The 21,400-nt window shown below is 42.3% G+C and overlaps 1 protein-coding gene across 1 annotated transcript in view; it reads left to right on the top strand.

The window, feature by feature from the left end:
- Positions 1 to 3,282: 3,282 nt before the first annotated feature.
- Positions 3,283 to 21,400, top strand: part of SLC34A1 (solute carrier family 34 member 1) — a 168,859-nt gene continuing 150,741 nt past the window's right edge. Inside the window, exons 1-5 of the mRNA XM_086931802.1 lie at positions 3,283 to 3,349; positions 6,857 to 6,975; positions 15,770 to 15,903; positions 19,695 to 19,883; positions 20,772 to 20,900. Of these exons, the coding sequence (XP_086787928.1) occupies positions 15,780 to 15,903; positions 19,695 to 19,883; positions 20,772 to 20,900 (442 nt within the window). The 5' untranslated portion in view covers positions 3,283 to 3,349; positions 6,857 to 6,975; positions 15,770 to 15,779. The remainder of the gene's footprint in view (positions 3,350 to 6,856; positions 6,976 to 15,769; positions 15,904 to 19,694; positions 19,884 to 20,771; positions 20,901 to 21,400) is intronic.

Here is a 21,400-nt window from a genome sequence, read left to right as displayed (position 1 = left end):
TCTAGTTTGCGCAATATAAAACACTAAAAAATCTGCCTTTGCAATATGTAAAAGAAAAAACCAGTGTAGGCAACCCAGCGATATTGAGAACTACTAAGAAGATGCCTGATCCCGATTATGCATTATTTCACCTGGAATGAGGAATAACATGCATACCCAGTAAAGAAGGGTTCTTTTCCACATCATCCCCCGTCAGGCCAAACAACAGGCCTTCTTTTGCTGCCATTTACCACAGGTGCTTAGGACAGTTGGGGTTTTGGAGGGCAGTGCAGAGAAGGGTGGAGCATTATCTACTTCCCCATGTTGCAGGAGGGGGTGGGGGGGTTTTGTGAAGCGCTGCACCTTTACCTGCAGTCCTTGCCCTAGCGCCAAGAGCAGTTTGGATCTGTGAAACCAGGTCTGTTGTTTCAGAACCTGGGATCCCTGGGGCTGTTTTTCCAGAACCAGCCATCCTGGTTCAGGTAACATTTGGGCCATTTCTAGTCTCTTGAACCTGTCCTCTCCTAGGATTCTCCAGGAGGGGTACAGCTTCAGGGAACATATAATGAGGCCACTGTTTAATTTGTAAAAAAATAAAAGAAAAGTAGTGCAATGAGTTCTTAGGAGGATGGACTGCCGAATGCGAGGGTACCTGAAATACCAAAGAGACCTGGGGGCATATTTGTATGAAAATGGCGCAGTGCCGTGTTGGAAGCTATTTTGCCGCACTGAGCTGCAGCATTTTCAAAATGCAGGGATGCACTGTATTAACAAGAAAATGGTGCATCTCTCTGCTCACCCCTGCACCGGCACTAAAAAAGTTACCTAGCGCCAACACAGGCACCCTTGGTGCGAGGGCACCCGCGTTGCAGGGATAATTGTGCTTGCGCAGGAAGGTACACCTTCCTGCACAAAAACAATCATTGATGGCATTTTGCTCCTTCTATGCGTGCTTCAAAATGCAGCACTCATTGAAAGAGCAAAAAACAAGGAGATGTAAAAGTATTTCTCCTTGTTGCGCCACATTAACTCCTCCTTTTGAAAGGCGTTTGTTTTTGGCACTGCTTCAGATTTACAGATCCTTGTAAATATGGAGCAGTGTCATAAAGCAATGGGTGTTACTGGGAATGCCCACAGCAACACCCATTGCACGCCACTTAGCTGCAGAAAACTGTGTTACAAAGGACCATATTTACAAGGCTGTGCTAAGCCATGCAAAGTGGCTTAGCGCAGCCTTAAAAATATGGGTCTGCATACAGCGCCACAGAAGCATAAAAATAGCGATGCTAGCGGCTTGTAAATATGCTCCCTAGCCTTGATTCCACCTCAAGCCTCTTTCTTCCACCACCCTACACTTCCTGTTTCGTTTTATCACTCTTGCAGGTTCTTTTTCAAACTTTCTCCCCTTTGTTTCTGTTTTCCTGTATTTTCTTACTATTACTTTCTCCCTTTTCAGCCTTTCTCTCGTGGCCAATGTCTGATGATGAAAAATAGGTCCTGGTCCCAAGGAAAGCCCAGGTGGCCCTCACATGCACAAATGTGGCACAGCTCACACATTTTCCTAAGAACACTCCTCCACTTTGTTATCAGTTAATCTCGAAAATTGCAGAATGCTTCCTTTAAGAAATCTACAGAAACACAACCTCTAGGGTATTACAATTACATGATTATACAGGCCTCTAATCCCTGGCTCTTTTGGCCTTTTTGAGAGTAACATCCGAGCCAACTGTTTTCATTATTATTAATGATACATTTTGTACCATTGTTCGTGTTGTATAGCGCCCCGACGTCCACCCAGTCTACATTTAAGCTAGACAAAAAAGATAAATACATAAAACATATTTTGTGCTCTCTAATTCGAATATATTATTTCCAAAGACAATACAACTTTTTGTGGAACCTTCAATAATTTGAATGTCTCCGACAAGTGGTCTGTCACTCTTTTCCTCCAGGACCCTCAAAGTTAAGTTCTGGCCTTCTCTTTGCTGGAGTATGACTGACTCTGTCTCAGCTTTACTGTGGAAATCCGTCCATTTCTCCATAGAGTAATCTGCTTCACTGCGAATTGGATACCTTCGATGTGCTGGTGGGAACTTGGAACAACGTGTGTGTGTCTGAGGCGGAAGGAGGGAGTCAACTTCCTGTCTCCCGACCTCCACAGACGCCAACCCGCCTAGTCCAGTGCAACTTCCCACAGAATTTACAGCCCAGGGGAAGCCATGGAATCTGCCCATAACTATGTCCAGGGTCCCCCCAGAGCTTCCTCATCAGTAGCAGGGCCAAAGTTCCCTGTAATTATGATTTTTGAGGATATGTGATTTTGGCCCAAGGACTGTGGGATCTGACCAGACCACTGACCGCTGACGTTCCCTATGACAGCAGGGAAATATGGATTTAGCACAACCTGGTAGAAATGCATCTGCTTTGGTATGGGGGCCTACATATGGATTACTGTGAGTCCCAGAATGGACCTCGACAGAGGATGTTTACTTCCTAGCAGTTGGGCCCTTGTTTTTCAATGTGTATACCTTTAGCAGTTGCATGTCAGGCCAGATGAGCTGTCAAGAGGGAGCAGTTGGGTGTCAGGTTCCACCGATGTGTCTGGAGTGAATAGTTGGGAGCCAGCTGAGCTCTGACGTGTGAAGTGGGATTAGTTGAGTGTCGAGTCTAGAAGAATTAGTTGGGTGTCCGGTCTACAATGTATTTGGGTGTCAGGCGCGACTCATGTGTCTAGATTGAGCACTTGGGTGTCAGGCCTGACATCTGTATCCGGAGGGAGCTGATGGGTGTCAGGCTTCACCGATGTGCCTAGGGTGAATAGTTGGGTGCCAGGCCTGACGTGTGTGTGTAGTGGAGCAGTTAGGTGTCAGCACTGGAATCAGTTGGGTGCCAGGCTTAAACAATGTACCTTAAGGGAACAGCGGGTCAGGGCCAGGCCTGACATATGGGACTACAATGAAGTTCGGTGTCACTCACGACTGATTGCCCAGAGGGAAAAGTTGAGTGTAGGACCTGATATTTGTATTTAGAGGGCACAATTGGGTCTTGGACCTGCTTACTGTGTCTGTCGTTTTTATTTGGACTGATTATGTGCCCTACCTGCTCTAGGACTGATTATGTTTCTTTTCTCTGTGCTCCTGCATTTTTCCCAACCGACTGAAGACTGCGGTTAGACATTAACCTTGAGAAATGTCTTCCGTCGGATTCCAGGGGCCAGACTGAAATGGAGGCGTGGATGCGCCCTCACCTCAGACTTCGGCCCTTCCTCTGGGGTATAAAGATGCCCCCACGAGCCCTCCCCTCACAGTGCGACTGAAAGAGGCCGTGCTTCCCGGGTCCTGGACACGGCTGCCTGCACAAGCTCTCCCAGGTAAGGATATGCCGAGCAGAAACGCACCATATCGGCTCTGTACGGAGAGTGACGTAACGTGCAGGTCACGCAGTGCGTCAGAGGTTAGTGACGCAGTCTGGGGAAGGCGGAGCAGGTCACAGGTCCCTTGGCGTCTACCAACTCCGTCGTGGGGCTCCATTCAAGTGGCGTAGCTAGAATGCCATATATCCGTATGCAAGCAAGGTAATTGGCCACCACCCACCTATTATTTAGTTTTTTTTAAAAAAAGCTAAAATGGTGGTAAAGTGGACCTCTCACAACGGTGGTTCCGGTGCGCTGTGCCGAAAGCTAAGCTCCTGCTCCAGTCCCAGGGCCAGGGCCTGTGGGGCGGCTGTGTTGCTGACCACAGCAAATGTGACTCGAGCAGGGACCTGTCTGTCAGTGTCACCTCGGTTGTTAATGGCATTGCAGGTGTCGGGGAGTGGGAAGGTAGTGCCCTGCTGAATATCGAGCCCAGAATATTGTGGTGCAAGGATATCGAGGGACAAAATATCAAAAGGGAAGTGCATATAGCCAGGGCACAAGTCCTACAAAAAGAAGTAGGGGGACGCTGTCACCGGAAGCGACGTCACGACTGGAAGTGACGTCACGAAAGGTGGCTTGCACCATCGGGCTCATTGCCTCCCCTTGCTCACCCCTTAGATGCGATTGCATCTGCGAAGCCAGCACGTGTGCAGCGTGCTATGAGCTCCGACCTCGTCCCAGAGAGGCCAAAGAGTGAAGTCCAGCTGTTTGGTAGGGGGGACGGCGTCCAACCGGTAAAATAAGTGGGGGTACGCCGTCCACCCACTCTAGCCCTGCATATAGCGAAGTATAGATTTACTATTCTTAATGCCACTGCCACCTGCCTTAAAGACATATGCGCTGCGTGAGTACATGTATAAGTGGTGGAAGGGATCGAAATTCAAGACTGACTAGCCTATCATTTTTTTTCTATGTCTTGTCGTCAATATTGTGTCTCATTGATATTCTGGAGTCGATATTCTGAATGCACACCGGAGGAGGGTCTTTGGGTTTGATCAGATCCTTTGGGGGTAGCTGTTATGCACATGTAATTTGCTGTGAGTGCTTCGGAGGCGGAGCAGAGTGGGCTCTGTCATTTCAATTGAATCGCTGCAGTGTGTTTTGGTGCTGTAATTACGACTGTCGCCAAGCACTAGTTTACCTCCAGATGGAGTTCATTGATGAACTCTCCACATCCATGCACCTTAGATGTACGTTTACTGGTAGTGGGCCATGCGACGCCTTTCACCAGGGCATCTTGCTATACTGAGGCTTTCATTTGCACACATTTACACAGGGCACGCGAGCCAGACTTCAAAACTTCTTCATGCTCACAACATGCAACAGAGGCACACAGCTGGCAATGTTGCATTTAAACAGCACACCCCTCTCACCACAGCACCATACATTTTTGAATCATTGGGAACAAATAGTTTAGATATATCACACCCCCACATGCACACGCCTGCATCAAAGCTGTATCCTTGGTTGCCCATGCTTGTCGAGAGAACAGTCTGTTCAGGCCAGGAATAAACAACTGTTTGCCCTAGTAGAGCAAAACAAAAGCCTAAATCGTTTGGCACGCGCATTACTCCCCCTTACACATAGTACACTATTTTAAGAAATCCTGTACATTGTTAAGCAATATGTTGGACAAACCAGTGTTGACTATAGAATGTGAAGCAATGCCACACCATTGGCAGATTGTGTGTAATACAAATGCCAGTAACAAAACAATAGCCAGGACAAATTCACTCCAGTTGATGAAAATCTGAGTATGTTTGAAAAGGGCACTGGAAGTTCTATTCTGCCACTCAAATGCCAAAAGTGGCATATATGATGCTGGTAACACAACACACTGTGCTTAGAGCAGGTCTTCCTGCTTTTCTATAATATTCTGCTTTATACAAATCAGCAAACTGGTTTCAAAACGGCGATTATGACAGGTTGGCTGACTTGTGACTCTTTGCATTATTTACCGACCTTTGTTCCCTACAGCCCCTCTTCTTATGTGTATCTCTTGGCTCTATGGTATTTCATAATCTTATAGATCTTCATCTCCTTCTCTCACAAATCTCCTCTCAGGAACCCCATGTGACCCTGTGTATCCTTCATCTATTGGGTCTTCTGGATGTCCAGCACTTGATCTTAGGAATCCCCTGGATCTCTTGCGTTTTTTTAATTTCTGCTTATCTTGGTTCTCTTCGATACCCGGAATCTCTTGGGTCTCCCGTTTCACCTGCAAAGCTCAAGCCACCTGAAATCTTGGGTCTGCTGGATCCCCTGTGTCGCTTATGTCCCTGTCAAATTCTGGGTGTCCTGGATCCATTGCATCTCCTGGGTCTCCTTATCCTATCTGTATCTTGGCTCCCTGTAATTCCTGGGTCTCCTGTTTATCTTGAGCCTTCTTGATCCCCTGCAGATTCCCTTTGTCTCTTAGGTTCCTTGTATCTCTTGGATATCTTGGATCCCTTTATCTCCTGGGTCTCCTGCCTGGCGTTCCTGCATTGCGCGGTTCTCCTCTGTCACTTGCTGCTCTTGGGTCTTCGCATAACATGGGTTTTTGAGATATCCCAATATGTCTTGGGTCCCCCTCAAACTGCATCTTTCCTTGATCCCCTATGGTCTCTGACATCCCCTCTGTCTGTTGGATCTCCTGGTCCACCTTCCTTTCTTAGGTTCCCCTAATACCCTGTATCCCCTGAATCTACAGTTCTTTGTATCCCCTACACCCTCCTTTTGTTTCTTGGGTTCCATGGTTATTTTTGATGTCATGGATTCCCTACATTTGTCGGATATCGTGGATACCCCTCTTGTGTCTCATTCCTCAGTTGTTGTGGTCCTCTTGCATATTTTGGTTCTTTCATTTCTTCTGGGCTTTCAGGGTTACCTTGCCTCTTGGAACTCTGCTGTCTCTTGGCTCCCCTTCATCCCCTTCAGCTCTTAGGTCTCTGGATTTCCTTGGTTACCTGCATCTTTTGAGTCTCTTTTTGAAGATTCCAGAGTCTGTATCAGATTTACAGCTCAGGTTTCCCAGTCAATGGTCATCATGAAAACCAGCTAATCTATTCTCTCCCCAACGCAGTGGTTGTTTTTGGAAGAATTCTTAACTCTCTTTAAACTGTTATTAGCCAATTCTTTTACATATTCAAATGCTGAAGTATATATGCATATCTTAAACAGCTTTTCTTCGGATTACCAGTACACGATGTATATGTTGATGTTTTTAATATTGTATTGTATTCTTTTATGGTTACTTAACCGAAATAAAGAATTAATGATGATGATGATGGTTGTTTTTGGAAATCTTGGCATTGTATGAGAATATGTATTTGTTTATTTCCTTTGGAAAACTGACAGCTCTTATGGGATGGCCAGGTTTAGCAAGTGATGGTAGTCTAGGAGTCTTGTGAATGAGCAATCATGCTGTTGACTTATAAATAAAATAATCTGATTTATTCCTTCTCTTTGTTCCTTCTCTAGGTTGAGAACTTTTACCCAGCAGGAAACACAAAGCAGATCTCTTGATCAAACACTGTCCAAGTGGTACCCTATTTGCAGACTGGACCCGCTTACTTTCCTCCCTCTAAAGAAAACTCTGTGTAGGTGAAATTGTTGGGGTTGCTTGAGGGTGGCACTGTGGTTTACCAGTAGAACTACTGCGAGGAGCTTGCTCCTGAAAACAGTATGTTTTTCCTGAGACAACACATGATGGAGCCTCTGCCTAGCTACCTTCTTTAAATGTTTTGGCCATTTGGCCTATTAAGGCGGTTGACACTAACATACCCACAAATGCACATAACCGACTGCAATTATATGAAAACAGATACAATTTATATATACAGCTCAACAAAAAGAAAGTTCTTTGCCATGCACTTGTGAACACCACTTCAAAGAAGTGACAAAGCTGGTCACCATAAATCAATACATTCTCCACACTTTCCTGACTTGAAAGAGAATTGTTGATTTGGCAAAATTCTAGAAAAAGCACTGTTCATTGGTTCTGGCAAGGAAAATCCCATGGGCACGATTTCCCTTCTACTTTTCCTCCTGTTATCTGTGAATGTAGATTTGCAGAGTATTCCATATCCCCTTACTGATTATCTATCTATCTATCTATCTATCTATCTATCTATCTATCTATCTATCTATCTATCTATCTATCTATCTATCTATCTATCTATCTATCTATCTATCTATCTATCTATCTATCTATCTATCTATCTATACACAGACACACACATACACACACACTGCTTACATCAACTCATACTTGAACGCTAGCATAACCACAGGCCTCACCACCCGCATGACTGTTTCCTTGACCACTACACAACTGTATGTGCGATCACCTGCATTACCAATCCCAAAACCACTTTAGGACAGTTTGTAAGTATTTTATATCACAGATTAGATGACACATTATATGACAGGCTCCTTACAAACTGCATGATAACTGCGTGATAAAACACATGTCCAGTCCCACTATACGTCCATATGCATGACAAAGTATTTAATGCTGTAAATATTATATGTGCACTATGCTTTTCATAAACAAAGCACTTCCTTGCCTTGTCAGGGGTGGAAAGTACTATATAAATGCTACAGCAGCCAACACCCTTGTTCATTCTGTCCTGTCATATAATGCAATGCTGTTCATGAGCATATCTGATGTTGGCGTCCTCTCATCTTGGCTTCAGTCAGATGTATTTACGGATATACATGATAGATAAACTATGAGTTCTTTATTGGTCTTTATGACCCCCAAGAATTGTCCTAAAACGTTTGAGCCTAGACACAATGCAATGCTGTTAGGATCTAAGGGATTGAACTGAAGCCAAAAGGCCTGCTTTTTTGGAAGCTGTAGGAAAATACCCCTTTTTGCCCCATTTTATGTAACTACCCCCACTTGTTGCTACATTTTATTCTTGGTTTTTGGACTCTGCATACTGGGATGCTGCTGCCCAGTGTATGTGCTCTGACACCTAAAAACATGTCAAGAACTTTAAGACCCGAGTATCTGGTGCAAAAATGTATTCAGGGCCTGTAAGTTAAATGTCACTAGTACGTCAGCACATCTCATGCCACCACTGTAGCAACAATGTATCTAGGTCTCTTCCTGCGGACTGGGTGTGCAGTTTTAAAACTGCCATTTCAACCTGGCAAAATAAACTTTTTGTCAGGCCTACACCTTCCTTTTTAATACTTATAAGTCACCTCTAAGGTGGGCCCTAAATGCCTGTAGGGCAGGGTGCATAGTATTTAAAATGTAGGGCATGTTTATTTTATATTTTACATGCCCTAACAGTGAAAAAACTACAAAACTGTTTTTCTCTGTGGCAAGGCTGGCTCTCCCATAGGAAAGCGCAGGGTTTCATTACAACACCTTATATTGCTTAGCTTCAATTAGGGAGAAGCTAGAATAGTGATTCAATGACTCATTTTATTAGTAATGTAAAACCCAGCTTTAAGGTCTTTTCTGATTTTACATGACTATTTTGAAAATGACAGTTGTAGAAAGTTGTGATTTTCCTGCGCGAGCCGAATGTGCCTTTCTATCAGTATTCTGTGTCACTCAGCATCTGACTGGCACCTTAAGTAGGTGTGAAGTGACTGCCAGAACTGAGACAAAGGGAGAGGGGCTGACCTTTCCCTGATAGAATATCCATCTGGGCTGTGCTCAGGAACTCAATTAACTTCGAAGGATGCCTATCCTGGCAGATGCAGATCACACCTGGGCCAGCCCTGTCTATTGTCCTGCTAGCCAGTCAGGCACAAATCCCAGTTAGGGAGAAGCTTCACAGAGAAATGGTTTTGAGGGTTTTCTCATTTCCCTAGCCATCCGTCTGGGTGAGCACAAGGAGCTCTGAATAGGGGACTAAAGGTTCTGCCATGCTGATTTTACGTAGAGAAGGATAGTTTAAAGTAAAACACTCAGGGAGTACTGCAAAAGTGGGTAGGGACACCCCTGGGTACTTCAAACCTATTGGGTAGGGAGTTGCCAGGAGTTTCCCCTATCCAAAGGCTGCACTGGGCATACATTGGGCAGCTCTAGTACCCTCTTCAGAACACTGCTGGTTCTGTGGAAGACAGAAGAAGGATTGCACTTACTGTTGTGACCTGTGAGGAAAACCCTAAAGGGTGGGCTAGCTCCCATTTGCACACAGGACTTGACTTAGAAGTATACTTCTAGGGTCAGTTGCCTTAACTACAGGATCACAAAAGCTGCAGAAAGACCACTTTCCTTAGGGGCCCAACTGACCAGTTCCAATTGGATCTGCCCTGGATCCTGCTGGTGGCTATAAATGGAGTGAGCTCTGACCCCAAAGTGGTCTCCAGTTCCAATTGGATCTGCCCTGGATCCTCCTGGTGGCTTTAAATGGAGTGAGCTCTGACCCCAAAGTGGTCTCCCTAAGGTACTTGTGCCCTGAAATAAGTGTCAGAGTGTACTCCTCCTGCCTGAACTGCAAAAGCTGGGACTTAGACACTTTTTGCCAACTTTTTCTCTGAAGAATCTGGGGAAGACTTGGACTGCCATTGAGCCGAAGCCATCGACATTGGATCACTAGGTGTATTTAACTTGCTGGTTTGTCCCACTGAGGAGATCTGACGACCAGAAACGTTTCTAAGTCTGAATGACAAGGGCTTCATGGGGACTGATGGCAAACAGCACCCCATCAACGTTAAGGCCTTCTTGGGCACAGATGCAAATTTTGCCTGCTTGGAACTTTCCCTCCTGCTTTAATGACTGCACTGGGACCAAGCTTTTCAGCAATGCGCCATCATCAATCACATTTTCGAATCCAGTTTGCAGCTTTCCCAGATGATGACTCATCGACAACTCTTTTTAACCAGAATAATCTCTAAGCCAGAAGGTAACTCTTTGACTGGGACATAGCTGGACCTCGTATCCAATTGCGCTTCCTCACAGTTGAAGAGTATAGGAACAAATTCTGTGGGACACACAAAGAATCACAGCAAAGTTGAGCAGGTTTTGTGGACATCAAATTAAAAGCACTGGAGGGCTGGTGGAAGGGCAACATGGTTGGCACTTAAGATGGTATATACATTTTGATTATGTCAGAGCACATCTTGAGTAGATGTTCTTCAGAATCAGACCAGCATCTAGTGGACACCAAGCTGACTGACCCCAGAAAACCTGGAAGGGCAATTGATGTGTGGGTACGCATTAGGGTGCCAAAATGATCCCAGGGAGTAATTCCAAGAAAGGGGGGGCAGGCCCACACAAGGGAAATGAAGAGAGCAAAATCCTCAAAATGAAAACTCCTTCGGGCCCAAACTTCTGAGAAGGGGAAAGAGACCCAACACATTCCTGACAAGCCGGAAAGGAGGAACCCAGGGAGAAGGAAACTATTTGAGAAGAGTAGGCGTTTTGACTGCAACAGCCAGGACACCGAATAAAGGATTTCTCATGCCTCACCACTAAGCTAATACTGGCGGGCACTCCAGAAGAGTGACTAGTATACTTTTGATGAAGGATTATCCAGAAGTGGCCCTAATAGCCTTTAGCTGGAAAGTGGACCCAACATGTAAGCTGGTGATCCCTGAGGGTGGTAGGAATCTATTCCATAAGACAGTGAATAAGGTGCCAGTCTCTGCCTAGGGGGACTGAATGGGAAAATGCCCCTTTTTGCCTTGCCGTCCCCACTGCTATCTAGTGCCCAGTGTACGTGCTCTGACCCCTAAAAGCATGTCAAAATTGACTGCACTCCTGATTGATATATTTAGATTACCTATAAGTGCCTAGTATATTGTACAAAGGTGCACACATTGTCTTTAAGGTAAATGTTACTACTGGACTGCAGCACATTTTGTACCGCCACTCAAATGACAATATGAAGCATGTTTCCAGACCTGTCCTTTCAGACTTGATGTTCAGTTTTAAAGTTGCCAGTTTAACCTGGTAAAAGATACCTTTTGCCAGGCCTAAACCTTACTTTTTAATGCTTATAAGACACACCTAAGGTAGGCCTTAAATGCCCGTAGCGCATGGTTCATGGTACGTAAAACCTAGTACATGTATATTTTATGTTTACATTTCCTAAAAGTGAAAACCTCCAAAGTTGTTTTTCACTGTGGCATAGCTAGCTCTTTCATAGGAAACACTGGGTTACATGATTTCACCGTATAATACTTAACTTAATTTGGGAGTAGCTAGAAAAATGATTCAATGACTCATTTTAACAGTAATTTAAGTGACACTTCAGACAGCTATCATTTTCCTGCCTGAGCCAAATGTTCCTTTCTGCCAGTGTTAAGTGTCAGCCTGGAGATGAATGGCACATTGAGTGTGTGAAGTAGCTCCCAGAGCTGAGCAAAGAAAAAGGGGTTGACCTTCCTCTGACATGATAGCCAGCTGAGCTGTGCCCAGGTGCTTAATTAACTTCAGAGGATGCCTACCCTGGAACAGGCAGATAAAGATAACACCTGGCCCTGCACCCCTCTATTGTCCTGCTAGCTAGCCAGACACCAATCCCAGTGGGAGAGGAGCAGCCCCTAGAATCAGTTTTGAGTGACCACACGAGGGGATGTGATCATTTTCTTGGTCACGTCTCTGGGTGAGCACAGGGAGCTCTAAATAGGGGAAAAAGGGTTTTGCCATGTTAGTTTTAGGTAGAGCCAGGCATTTTGGGCTAGTTCACTGTGGAACACACAGACAGTGCTGAAAGAAATGGGTAGGGTCACCCCTTTGAGCTTTTACCCTATTGATTATGGAGTGGACCGAGTTTTCCCCACCCATAGGCTTCCCCTGTGTTTAGATGTGGAACCCCTGTACCCTCTTCAGAACACTGCTGTACTCGTGGAAGCCAGAAAAAGGACTTCACCTGTTTGCTGTGACCTGGGTGCATAACTGTACGGGCTGGACCTAAGGTCCTGGGGGCCCTTAGATAAGTGCCAGAGTGTACAATCCACTCCAACTAACGATCCACTTTCTAACAGGCGCAATTGTGGAACTCCTACGCGCTTTGGCAAAGTAGCTCTGGACAGAAGTGTGGTCAAACCTGTGAAACACACTCACTGAGAGCAACTACTTGGTCCAGTCCAATGTCCTCATTGGATGGCTATTGTCCAGAACCTTGGCATAACTGGGGAGGTCAAGTATGGTGAAAGTTCCTCCAGTTGACCATCTAGATCTGGCCATGCGCCTGTGGACTCACTTACCCTGTTCCTATGTCACTAAGGCTGGTTGCAGAGAGTTTCTAAATCCACTCTAGACATGCTCCATTTTGAAGGAATTAGCAGAGGGTTATTCCTTCATGAAACAAATTAGTTTGGCAATGAGCAAGGGTCAACTTTTGGTTCTAAAACAATAGTGTTCGAAAGCTGACCTGCAATGCGATTGACATTGTTTTGAGTCATTGCGAACACATAGTAAATCTCTGATGGTGGATCAGTATCCAAGTCACTGACACAGACGACATCCAACACTCTGCACAATATCTGCCAAATTCAGGGTCACCCAGGATTCCGCAATTCACTGATTGTCCAATGAGGCAGCCACAGCATCTATGGGGAGCAGAACAAATTAGAATGCCAAGCGACTCTGACTGTTCCCCCTGCCCGCCAATTGGAAACTATTCAAGGGCATGAATGAGTGGCACTTGGAGTGACTCAATACCAAGAATATATGTGAACATAAAAAGTTGAGAACTTTGAAGCCAATGAAGTAAAGGTGAATTTTGAGTGAACTTTCCTGACATTGAGCGAGACTGTCCTTGAGTCACTGGGGCTTTTGAGGTTAATTTTGAGTGAATTCTGTTACCGGAGGCCGCCCTGAAAGAAATAGAGCACTGCGACTTTCCAGTGGTTTTCACCCTGATCATCAATACCAGAAAATCAATGGGATTCAATATTGAAGGCAAAATAGGGAGAATAATGTATAGCCAGGTAAGTAAGTCCAGATTTTCTATACCTAACTCTACATATACAAAGATTGGCAATATATATCTTCAAGGTATGTAAACGTGAAATTAGGCATAGCAAATCTATAGTTCTGTATATGCAAGTACCTTTCAATATTTTGTTCATGAATATTCTACCCTTGATAATCTTTTACCATAATACACTTGTCCTGGGTTTGTGAAGGTGTATGTATGTGTGTGATAGGCAGGGAATTTCTAAACTATGTTTAACAGTATTGTCAGTGGTTAATTTGTAAAAAAAAAATAAATGCCGGGGCTCTCATCAGGAGGCAGCTTGCAGCGGACATGTGTTTTGCTCATGTTTCTGTTTCTCTGAGAATATATCAAGTAGGTATCACTTGTGGATTGGAGCATTTTAAATGAATGCACTACACATATTACAAAAGTTTACTCAGGGCTTATCTTTCTGTGCTGGCCTTTTCAGACCTAGATGGGCTTTACTTCTGGATTTGTTGAATTTATGGACTGCTTTTAGTCTGAGTTTTTGGGTTTTGTGAGTGTGATTAGTTCATTTTGTTCACAGACCATGTTGTTTGATGTGTAATGTTAAATAGTTGTATGGGTAGAGTATGTTTATTTACCAAGGAGCATTTGTTATCTTCGCCAGCAGAATGAGTTGGTTTTATGGGCCGTTTGTTGATTTTATGAATGACATTTGTTCATTGTTGGTGTAAAGCCTCTTGGTTTAATATGGTGAATTTATAAGTTTCATGGGCAGTGTTTTTGGTTTTATGGGCAGTGTGTTAAGTTTAAAGAGAAACTGTGTTGTTTTATTGGTTGTATATTGAATGATTGGCAGGGCTTAATGGCTTCATACCGCATATTTTGTTGGCTAATCAGCTGACTATGTGCGTTTTATTTTACATGTTTTCTGGTTTTGGAGAGACTGTGTGTTGGTTTTACAGGGACAGTGTGCTAGGTTTGTAGGACTGGTGTGTCGATTTTATTGACAAAATGCGTTTTATAGGGAGAGGGATTTCATTTTTATGGGTAGTCTGTAGGAAATATGGGAAGGTTTTATGGTTTCGTTGGAAAATGAATTGTTTTCTCAGTTGGTTCTTTTGTGTTTTTCTTGGCAGTCTCGTGGTACACCGAATTTGCTGGTTCTATGGCCAGCAAATGGTGTTCTATGGGAAAAATCTAAGTGTTAATTTGTTGGCAGGTTATAATAATTTTATGTGAGTAGTGTTTTGATTTGATGGGTAATGTATACATTTTAATGGCAACATTTCAGGATTTATAGATCGTACTTGATATATTTTGTGGAGTATCTTTTATTTTATAGTTTGTTGTTTTTTATATGCCATTGTATGATAGTTTGATAGACAGATTGTTGTTTCAGTGCTGAATTTATTTGGCTTAATAGGAAGGATACAACATGTTTGTACAATTCTTTGTAGACTTTCTATGTAGCTTGTTTTATTTAAAGTTTATTTTAGTATTTTTATGGGCAACGTTGTTTTTTTATATTGGATGTTTTTTTACATAGTTTGTTGGTTGGCTAAGTCAAGTTTTTAGAATTTCATATGAATCAACTTTGTTAGCAGAGTGTATAAATTTGGCATGGAAAGATTGGAGTGTTTTCTATAATAAGTTGTATGCTTTGTTTTAGGGTTCATTTGCAGAGTTGATTTTCTGTGCTGTAGAGATGGTCGTTTTACATATAATTTACTGTACTTTCTATGCATAAACTGTATATTTTTCTGGGCAGCGTTTCCATGGTTTTGTGTAGAGTGTTTTTGATTGTAGGATTTTCTGTGTAGTTCGCAAGTTCAACAAGCCGATTCTTTGTAGTATTTTTCGCAGTGCTTTGTAGGCATGTTTCTCGAATTTTATTAATAAAGATTGTATTGTTTGGTTTTGGAGTTTGTAGTGTTTTGCAGGAAGAGTTTTAAGATTTTCTTTGCAATGCTCAGATGATTTTTGCTTTGCCACTAAGGTGCTATAATCCGTGAGCGTGTCCCCCATCACCCAAGTATCTTGATACCAGTGTTTAATTTTCATTGACACGCACTCCTACCACCTTTCTTCTGCCACAAATATTCTCTTTCTTACTAACTCTACTACCAATGTTTCCTCTGCCAACTCTACCGGCTGCATACCCTCTGGCATGATGCTTGTTAAGTTAAATACCACAGAATCTCCTCTTTCGAACTATCAGAGAACCTGCCAATAATAGTCTCGCATATTGACATGTGCATGCCCACAACCTACATTTGACCTATGAACTCAGTCTCACAAAGGCCTCAGATGTCCAAATGTATTTAATAGCTTTGGGCCCATTTGCAGCATAGGTAAGTTAAGGTGAACACGAGAAAACTTTCAGGTAACTTTTTTTTCGTATCGCTGATGCGTAAAGTAGAGCGCCAACCAGGGCCTTACTTGTTAACATGACGATGTAACACGACCAATGTGAGCAGGCCGATCGCATGAGATCTGTGTATGTTTCTAGTTGCAGGGGGATGACATCCTACGGAGAAACGCGTTACGGCCCACCTATATCCAGCCTTCATCTGGGGGTGAGAGGAGTTGGAGTTAGCAGAGTGCTTCATGGTGGGCAACCGGGTTGTTCTCCAGGCTACAATGGTAAGAAATATTGAGTTTCTGGTACTGTGATATTAATTAAATAGTGAACATATATGCTGATGAAGGCATAAGCTGGAGAAATAAGCAAGATGGCTCTTGTTTGTTGTTTTACTACTTTTTAGGAAAAAATTGTAATTGCGTACAATTTAGAAATCTGTATACTATTTCAGGTGGTGATATTCACCAATACTGTATTGCTTCAGGCATCCAAAGTACGTTTTCTTTTAAAGCCAAACAGTTGTATTCTGCATGCTTTTACAGAATATATTTTGTTTAGTGCACTTTTTATGTTGTCCTGTGAGATTATTGCTCTTGATCATCTGATTTTAATTAGCTGATCTAAGAAAAATCTGGTTATCTCTAAATGTCTTTCTTACAAATGTAATTATTTTGACCATTGCCTTGGACTGGGAATTTTAAGCAGGACCGAACTGGCCATGTTCTACACAAGGCTATTCCCTGTGGAGCTGCGGGGTCTAAATGCCGATTAGGAAGGCTAGTCAGCTACTGTCGTCACTCTGTCTTCAACACCCGTGGGAATTGAATGTTTGCACTTTTCATGTTGTTCCTACTAGATTCATTTTCGTGGTTACGTGCTTTTAACTAATTGATCTAAGAAAAATCTAAATTTCTTTGATCATTCTGGTACAAGGCTAACAAAGTGGTGTTAGGTTGCACTTTAAGTCCTTTTCCATAGATAACTATACAAGAGCAGCCCAATATATTGGTCCCATGAGAGTGATACATTATCACTATATGTCCTCATACAAATGACTCAAGCGTTAGGAGATACGGAGTGCTCTTCCTGCGTTCTTTGCCCGTGTTTAGTAAAATGAATCAAACTAGATTGTAGTACTCATCATTTGGGTATTTTTATTGTTGGAGGTATTTCATAGATCCACAATCAGATACAATACTAATTCACGACTAATACTTTTTAGATTCCGGAGTAGCATGCCACTCGCCAAAAAAGCACTTCAACAACCCCACCAGGAGTAGCAAGCATTATATAAATGCAACCCTTTTTCCCTCTTTTATATCTTCACTACCCTTCTCAATCCTAACAACTGACTAACATATCTACCACTCAAATTACGTTCATCTCTCACCATACTAATTCAGCACTAATCCTTTATGGGTTCCGGAGTAGTGTGCTACTCACCGAAAAAGTTCTTTGACGCCTCGCCAAGGGTAGTAAGTGCTATATAAATGCAATTACTGTAAAATACAATACAATGGTTGTGACCCATCCCAAGGAGCGTCCACATCTACACAGGACCAACAATCATCACTGGGGGCTGCTCTAGGGATCCACCCTTTATGACTGTTGTTTCATGGTTATGTCAGTCTCCAGACATTCCTCACCTTGTACCTTCAAGTTTGAAATTTGACCCTTTATTTCCATCCACACACCAAAAAGCTTTATCTACCACAATAACATTTGTCTTCCTTCCTTATATTCTTGAGGTACTGGGATGCTTCTACCGTAAGCCAGAAATGTACCTGTGCATTTCTTTCACTTTCCCTTAAATAGTCCTTGAACACATCTAGCTGAAAGCAGTAGACTGTTATGACATGAAATGAAATTTAAATGAAATCCAGTATTTGTAATGTGCGAACAAGTACCTGAGAGTTTCAAGGGGCTGCTGTCGTCTGGAAGATTAAGCGAGCTATTGCCCAGAGTCAAATGGTGCTGGGCTATCCTGCCTCTGGTGCCGGGGATGGAATTGTGAGCCCCGGTGTTCCAGAGTCAGTCGCCCGGGCCGCTGCGCCAGACCTCTTCCTAGTTCTCCAAACTACCAGTTTTTCCCTGTACCTGTATGGTCAGTCTAGCCCTGCTCATCTCGTCCGGTGCACAGACAAAATATTGACTCCAAAATATCGAATGGACAAAATATCGAGTTAAAAATATCGACAATAATAAAATATCGATAACAAAAATATCGTTGGTCAAAATATCGAATAAAATAATGATAAAAAAATATTGAGTACAAAAATATCGACTTAAAAAAACTTGACGAGACAAAATATCAATAAATAGTCAAAGTAAAAAATATCGATAATATGTAGAAAAAAGGTTAATTTTTTTTTTTTATTAATAGTAATATAAATTGTAGTTAATGTTTAGAAGCGGGATGTTGGGTTAATAGGGGATAAGGGAGGGGAGTAGTTTAATAATAAATAATTAATTAATATATGTTTGTAAATATTTTTAATTAATAATTAATTGGTAATTAATTCATATTAATTAGTTAATTAATTAATATAATTTTGTACATATTTTTATTAGTAATTAATTGGTAATTAAATAATATTAATTAGAGTAATTTATTTATATATATAATTTTTAGTTACTGTTAATTAATTAATTGGGAAAAATAATAATAATTATTAAATTAAATTAATTACAGCTAATGTGCTAATATATTTACTTTATTGTTATTGTTAATTAATAATTAATTGGTAATTAAATAATATTAATTAATTTTGGATAAAGGAGTATTTTTAGGGTTCAGGGTCAGTTTTGGGTTTTTGCGTAAAGGGGTATTTTTAGGGTTCAGGGTCAGTTTTGGTTTTTTGGGTAAAGGGGTATTTTTAGGGTTCAGGGTCAGTTTTCAGTTTTTGGGTAAAGGGGTATTTTTAGGGTTCAGGGTCAGTTTTCAGTTTTTGGGTAAAGGGGTATTTTTGGGGTTCAGGGTCAGTTTTCAGTTTTTGGGTAAAGGGGTATTTTTAGGGTTCAGGGTCAGTTTTCAGTTCTTGGGTAAAGGGGTATTTTTTGGGTTCAGGGTCAGTTTTCCCTACTGTTGCACCCACTGGAGTGGGAATAGTAATTTTAACCCCTACGCTATCCAATGCTTTCCCTACGCTTGCACTCTTTGGAGTGGGAATAGTATTTTTTACACTTCTGGTATCGTACGGTAATATAATAGTATCTTATTTAATTATAGTATGTTACTATATATATATATGTTTTAACAAATAAGATTGTAAAAAATTATTTTTATTATTTTCATTTATTATTTAATTATTATAAGTTAATTTAAGTAATTAAATTTGAATATTAATTTAATTTAACACTGTTTTTAATAAAGTCGATATTTTTTACAACTATATTATTTTAAACGATATTTTGTACTCAATATTTTTATACTTACCTGTTTGTAGATACAAACTTGATATTTTGACTGTCGATATTTTGTCCACGATATTTTTGCAAGTCGATATTTTGTCCCTCGATATTATTTCAGTGATCCATCTCGTCCATGTAGAGTGTCCAAATCGAGGATCCTAGTGTATGTCGTGAACACTGAGAATAGAAAAAAGTATTGGATGGAAATACTTGAAATAACTTGAGGGATTGGCAATTTCTCAGGCAGCATTCAATGCCATTGCTATTTGGCTCTTTGTGCCATTACAGACAGGGACTCCATGGAACAGTGAGCAAAAGTTGTGTAATGGGATTCTGCCTGGAGTACAGAATATCGAAACAATTCCCTCCATCAATTTCTGTTTTCAGGATGTCAGGAAAAGACAAATTGTGTCATTCAGTCTCCTTGCAATGTGATATAGGAAGATGTTACAAAGAACAACTTCCACACAGATTTCTGTGGCCATTCCTCACTGTCTCTGAGAGGATGAGTATGGAACAGTGTGGATGCCCTTCTTTAAATCTACTCTCACAAACTTCATTGCTCTTCCCTAAACAATTTCCCTTTTCCCTAAATGCTGATAGATTTTGTTAGGACAGTAGTTGAGAAGTCTGCATTAATGAATGCCCTGTACTCCTCTAGGCATGCACAGGACACCAGTAACCAGAGGTTATCCTCTCCCGACCATTGCAACAGTTGGCCATACAGACCTCGGGTATCTGTGCCCAGGCTCGCCAGGTCAGCGGGTGGACCGGGTGGAAGCGTTGGACCTTGATGTGCTGTCTGTGTGGCAGAATCCGAAACCTGGTCTGGAGCATCTAGAGAAGCCTGGTAAGTGAGGTGTGATGACACAACTAGCCCACCTAAAAATACTAAACAGAACAAAGCAAGTCTTTCGCAAAACTAAGCAAAATGAACTGGCTGTTCAGAGCCTTCAAATTCATGAGACAGAGACCTGCATACAACAAACTCAAGGAACACAGACTTCATGTAACTCTCGGCATAGTGCTCTATTCTTCAGTTAATATACAGCCAAAAGCCATGCCAGTTAAGTAAATCACCACACATTGACCTGGTACACAATAATATCATAAAACAGATGTTTAACCAGTTTGTTAACCGAAACTTTTCTAGACACAGAGCCCTCCTCAGCCAGCTCATATACACATCAAACAATAACACACAAGCCTGCACCCAGATATCCCATGTCATGAAGGATGAACCTGATCCTACATAATTCACAACTCTTCGCCTTGGCCCAAACACACAATGCATTTACCTGCCACTAACCAATTCACATCATATACACCTACCCCCATGTAATGTACAACAGAAGGTCTCCTTAGCCACAACACATAAATCTGGCCACAGAAAACCCTGAACACATAGACAATTCCACTTAAACGTCACCCTCATATATCCTTATAGCCAATCTACAAAAAACAGAACTGCCTCCAGCTCACCTTTAAAACACTGTCTGCGCCCAATGGCTCACAGAACAGAGACCTTCCTAATAGCAAACTCACAACAAACAAGGAAGCTCTTCAACTGAACCACAACACATATCCTTGCCTACATTTAACCGCAAATTGTCCGCACAGTACACTTCTTCATTGTTCAAATCTGTATCCACATGTGGTTGCCTCAACAGTGGAATCAGCGCATAAGTTGCTCCAAAGGCATATCTAGCTCATGTCTCACTTTTCTCATTTTCCTCAGAGATTGGACCATGTGCGAAGCTTCGGTCCATGTGCGTCTCCCTCATGAAAATCCCACTCCTTTTTGGGTTTCTCTATCTGTTCGTCTGCTCACTGGATATTCTCAGCTCAGCCTTCCAACTGGCTGGAGGTAAGCCATACTCAAGCGCTGAGGCCTTCGCTTTGTCTGTGCTCTTCCATTCTGGTCTTGAATATTGAGAGCAGTCGCGGACCCCAAGGACCCTGACCTGCAGCATGCTCTTACCATTTAAACTTGTTAGTCGCTGTTTGGAAAGTTGTGGTAGGCGAACTATGACGGTTGTACTCTTCCAGGGTTTTCTGGTAGTCAAAAGTCATATGGTATAGAGTGCAGTACCTAGTACATACATATAGTACCCCTAAAGGCAATATTGGAATTCAGCATCTAAAAAGTATACCATTTCGCTGAAGTATCTAGTTCTTCTTCCCAGCTAAGGACTTCCAAACTGCTGTACAAGCCCTAGTCATCCCTCGCATAGACTACGGAATTGTGGCCCTTAGCGGACTCCCCCTTTCAACAACCGCCCCTCTAAGAGCCTCCTTGAACGCTGCCGCGAGACTCATCACTGGTTCAAGAAAACATTCGCATATATCCCCTGACTTAAAATCCCT

This window comes from Lissotriton vulgaris, chromosome 7 (assembly GCF_964263255.1).
Source record: "Lissotriton vulgaris chromosome 7, aLisVul1.2, whole genome shotgun sequence".
Lineage (NCBI taxonomy): Eukaryota > Metazoa > Chordata > Amphibia > Caudata > Salamandridae > Lissotriton > Lissotriton vulgaris.
The sequence above is the reverse complement of the archived record's forward strand: the minus strand, read 5'-3'. Positions and strand labels throughout refer to the sequence as shown.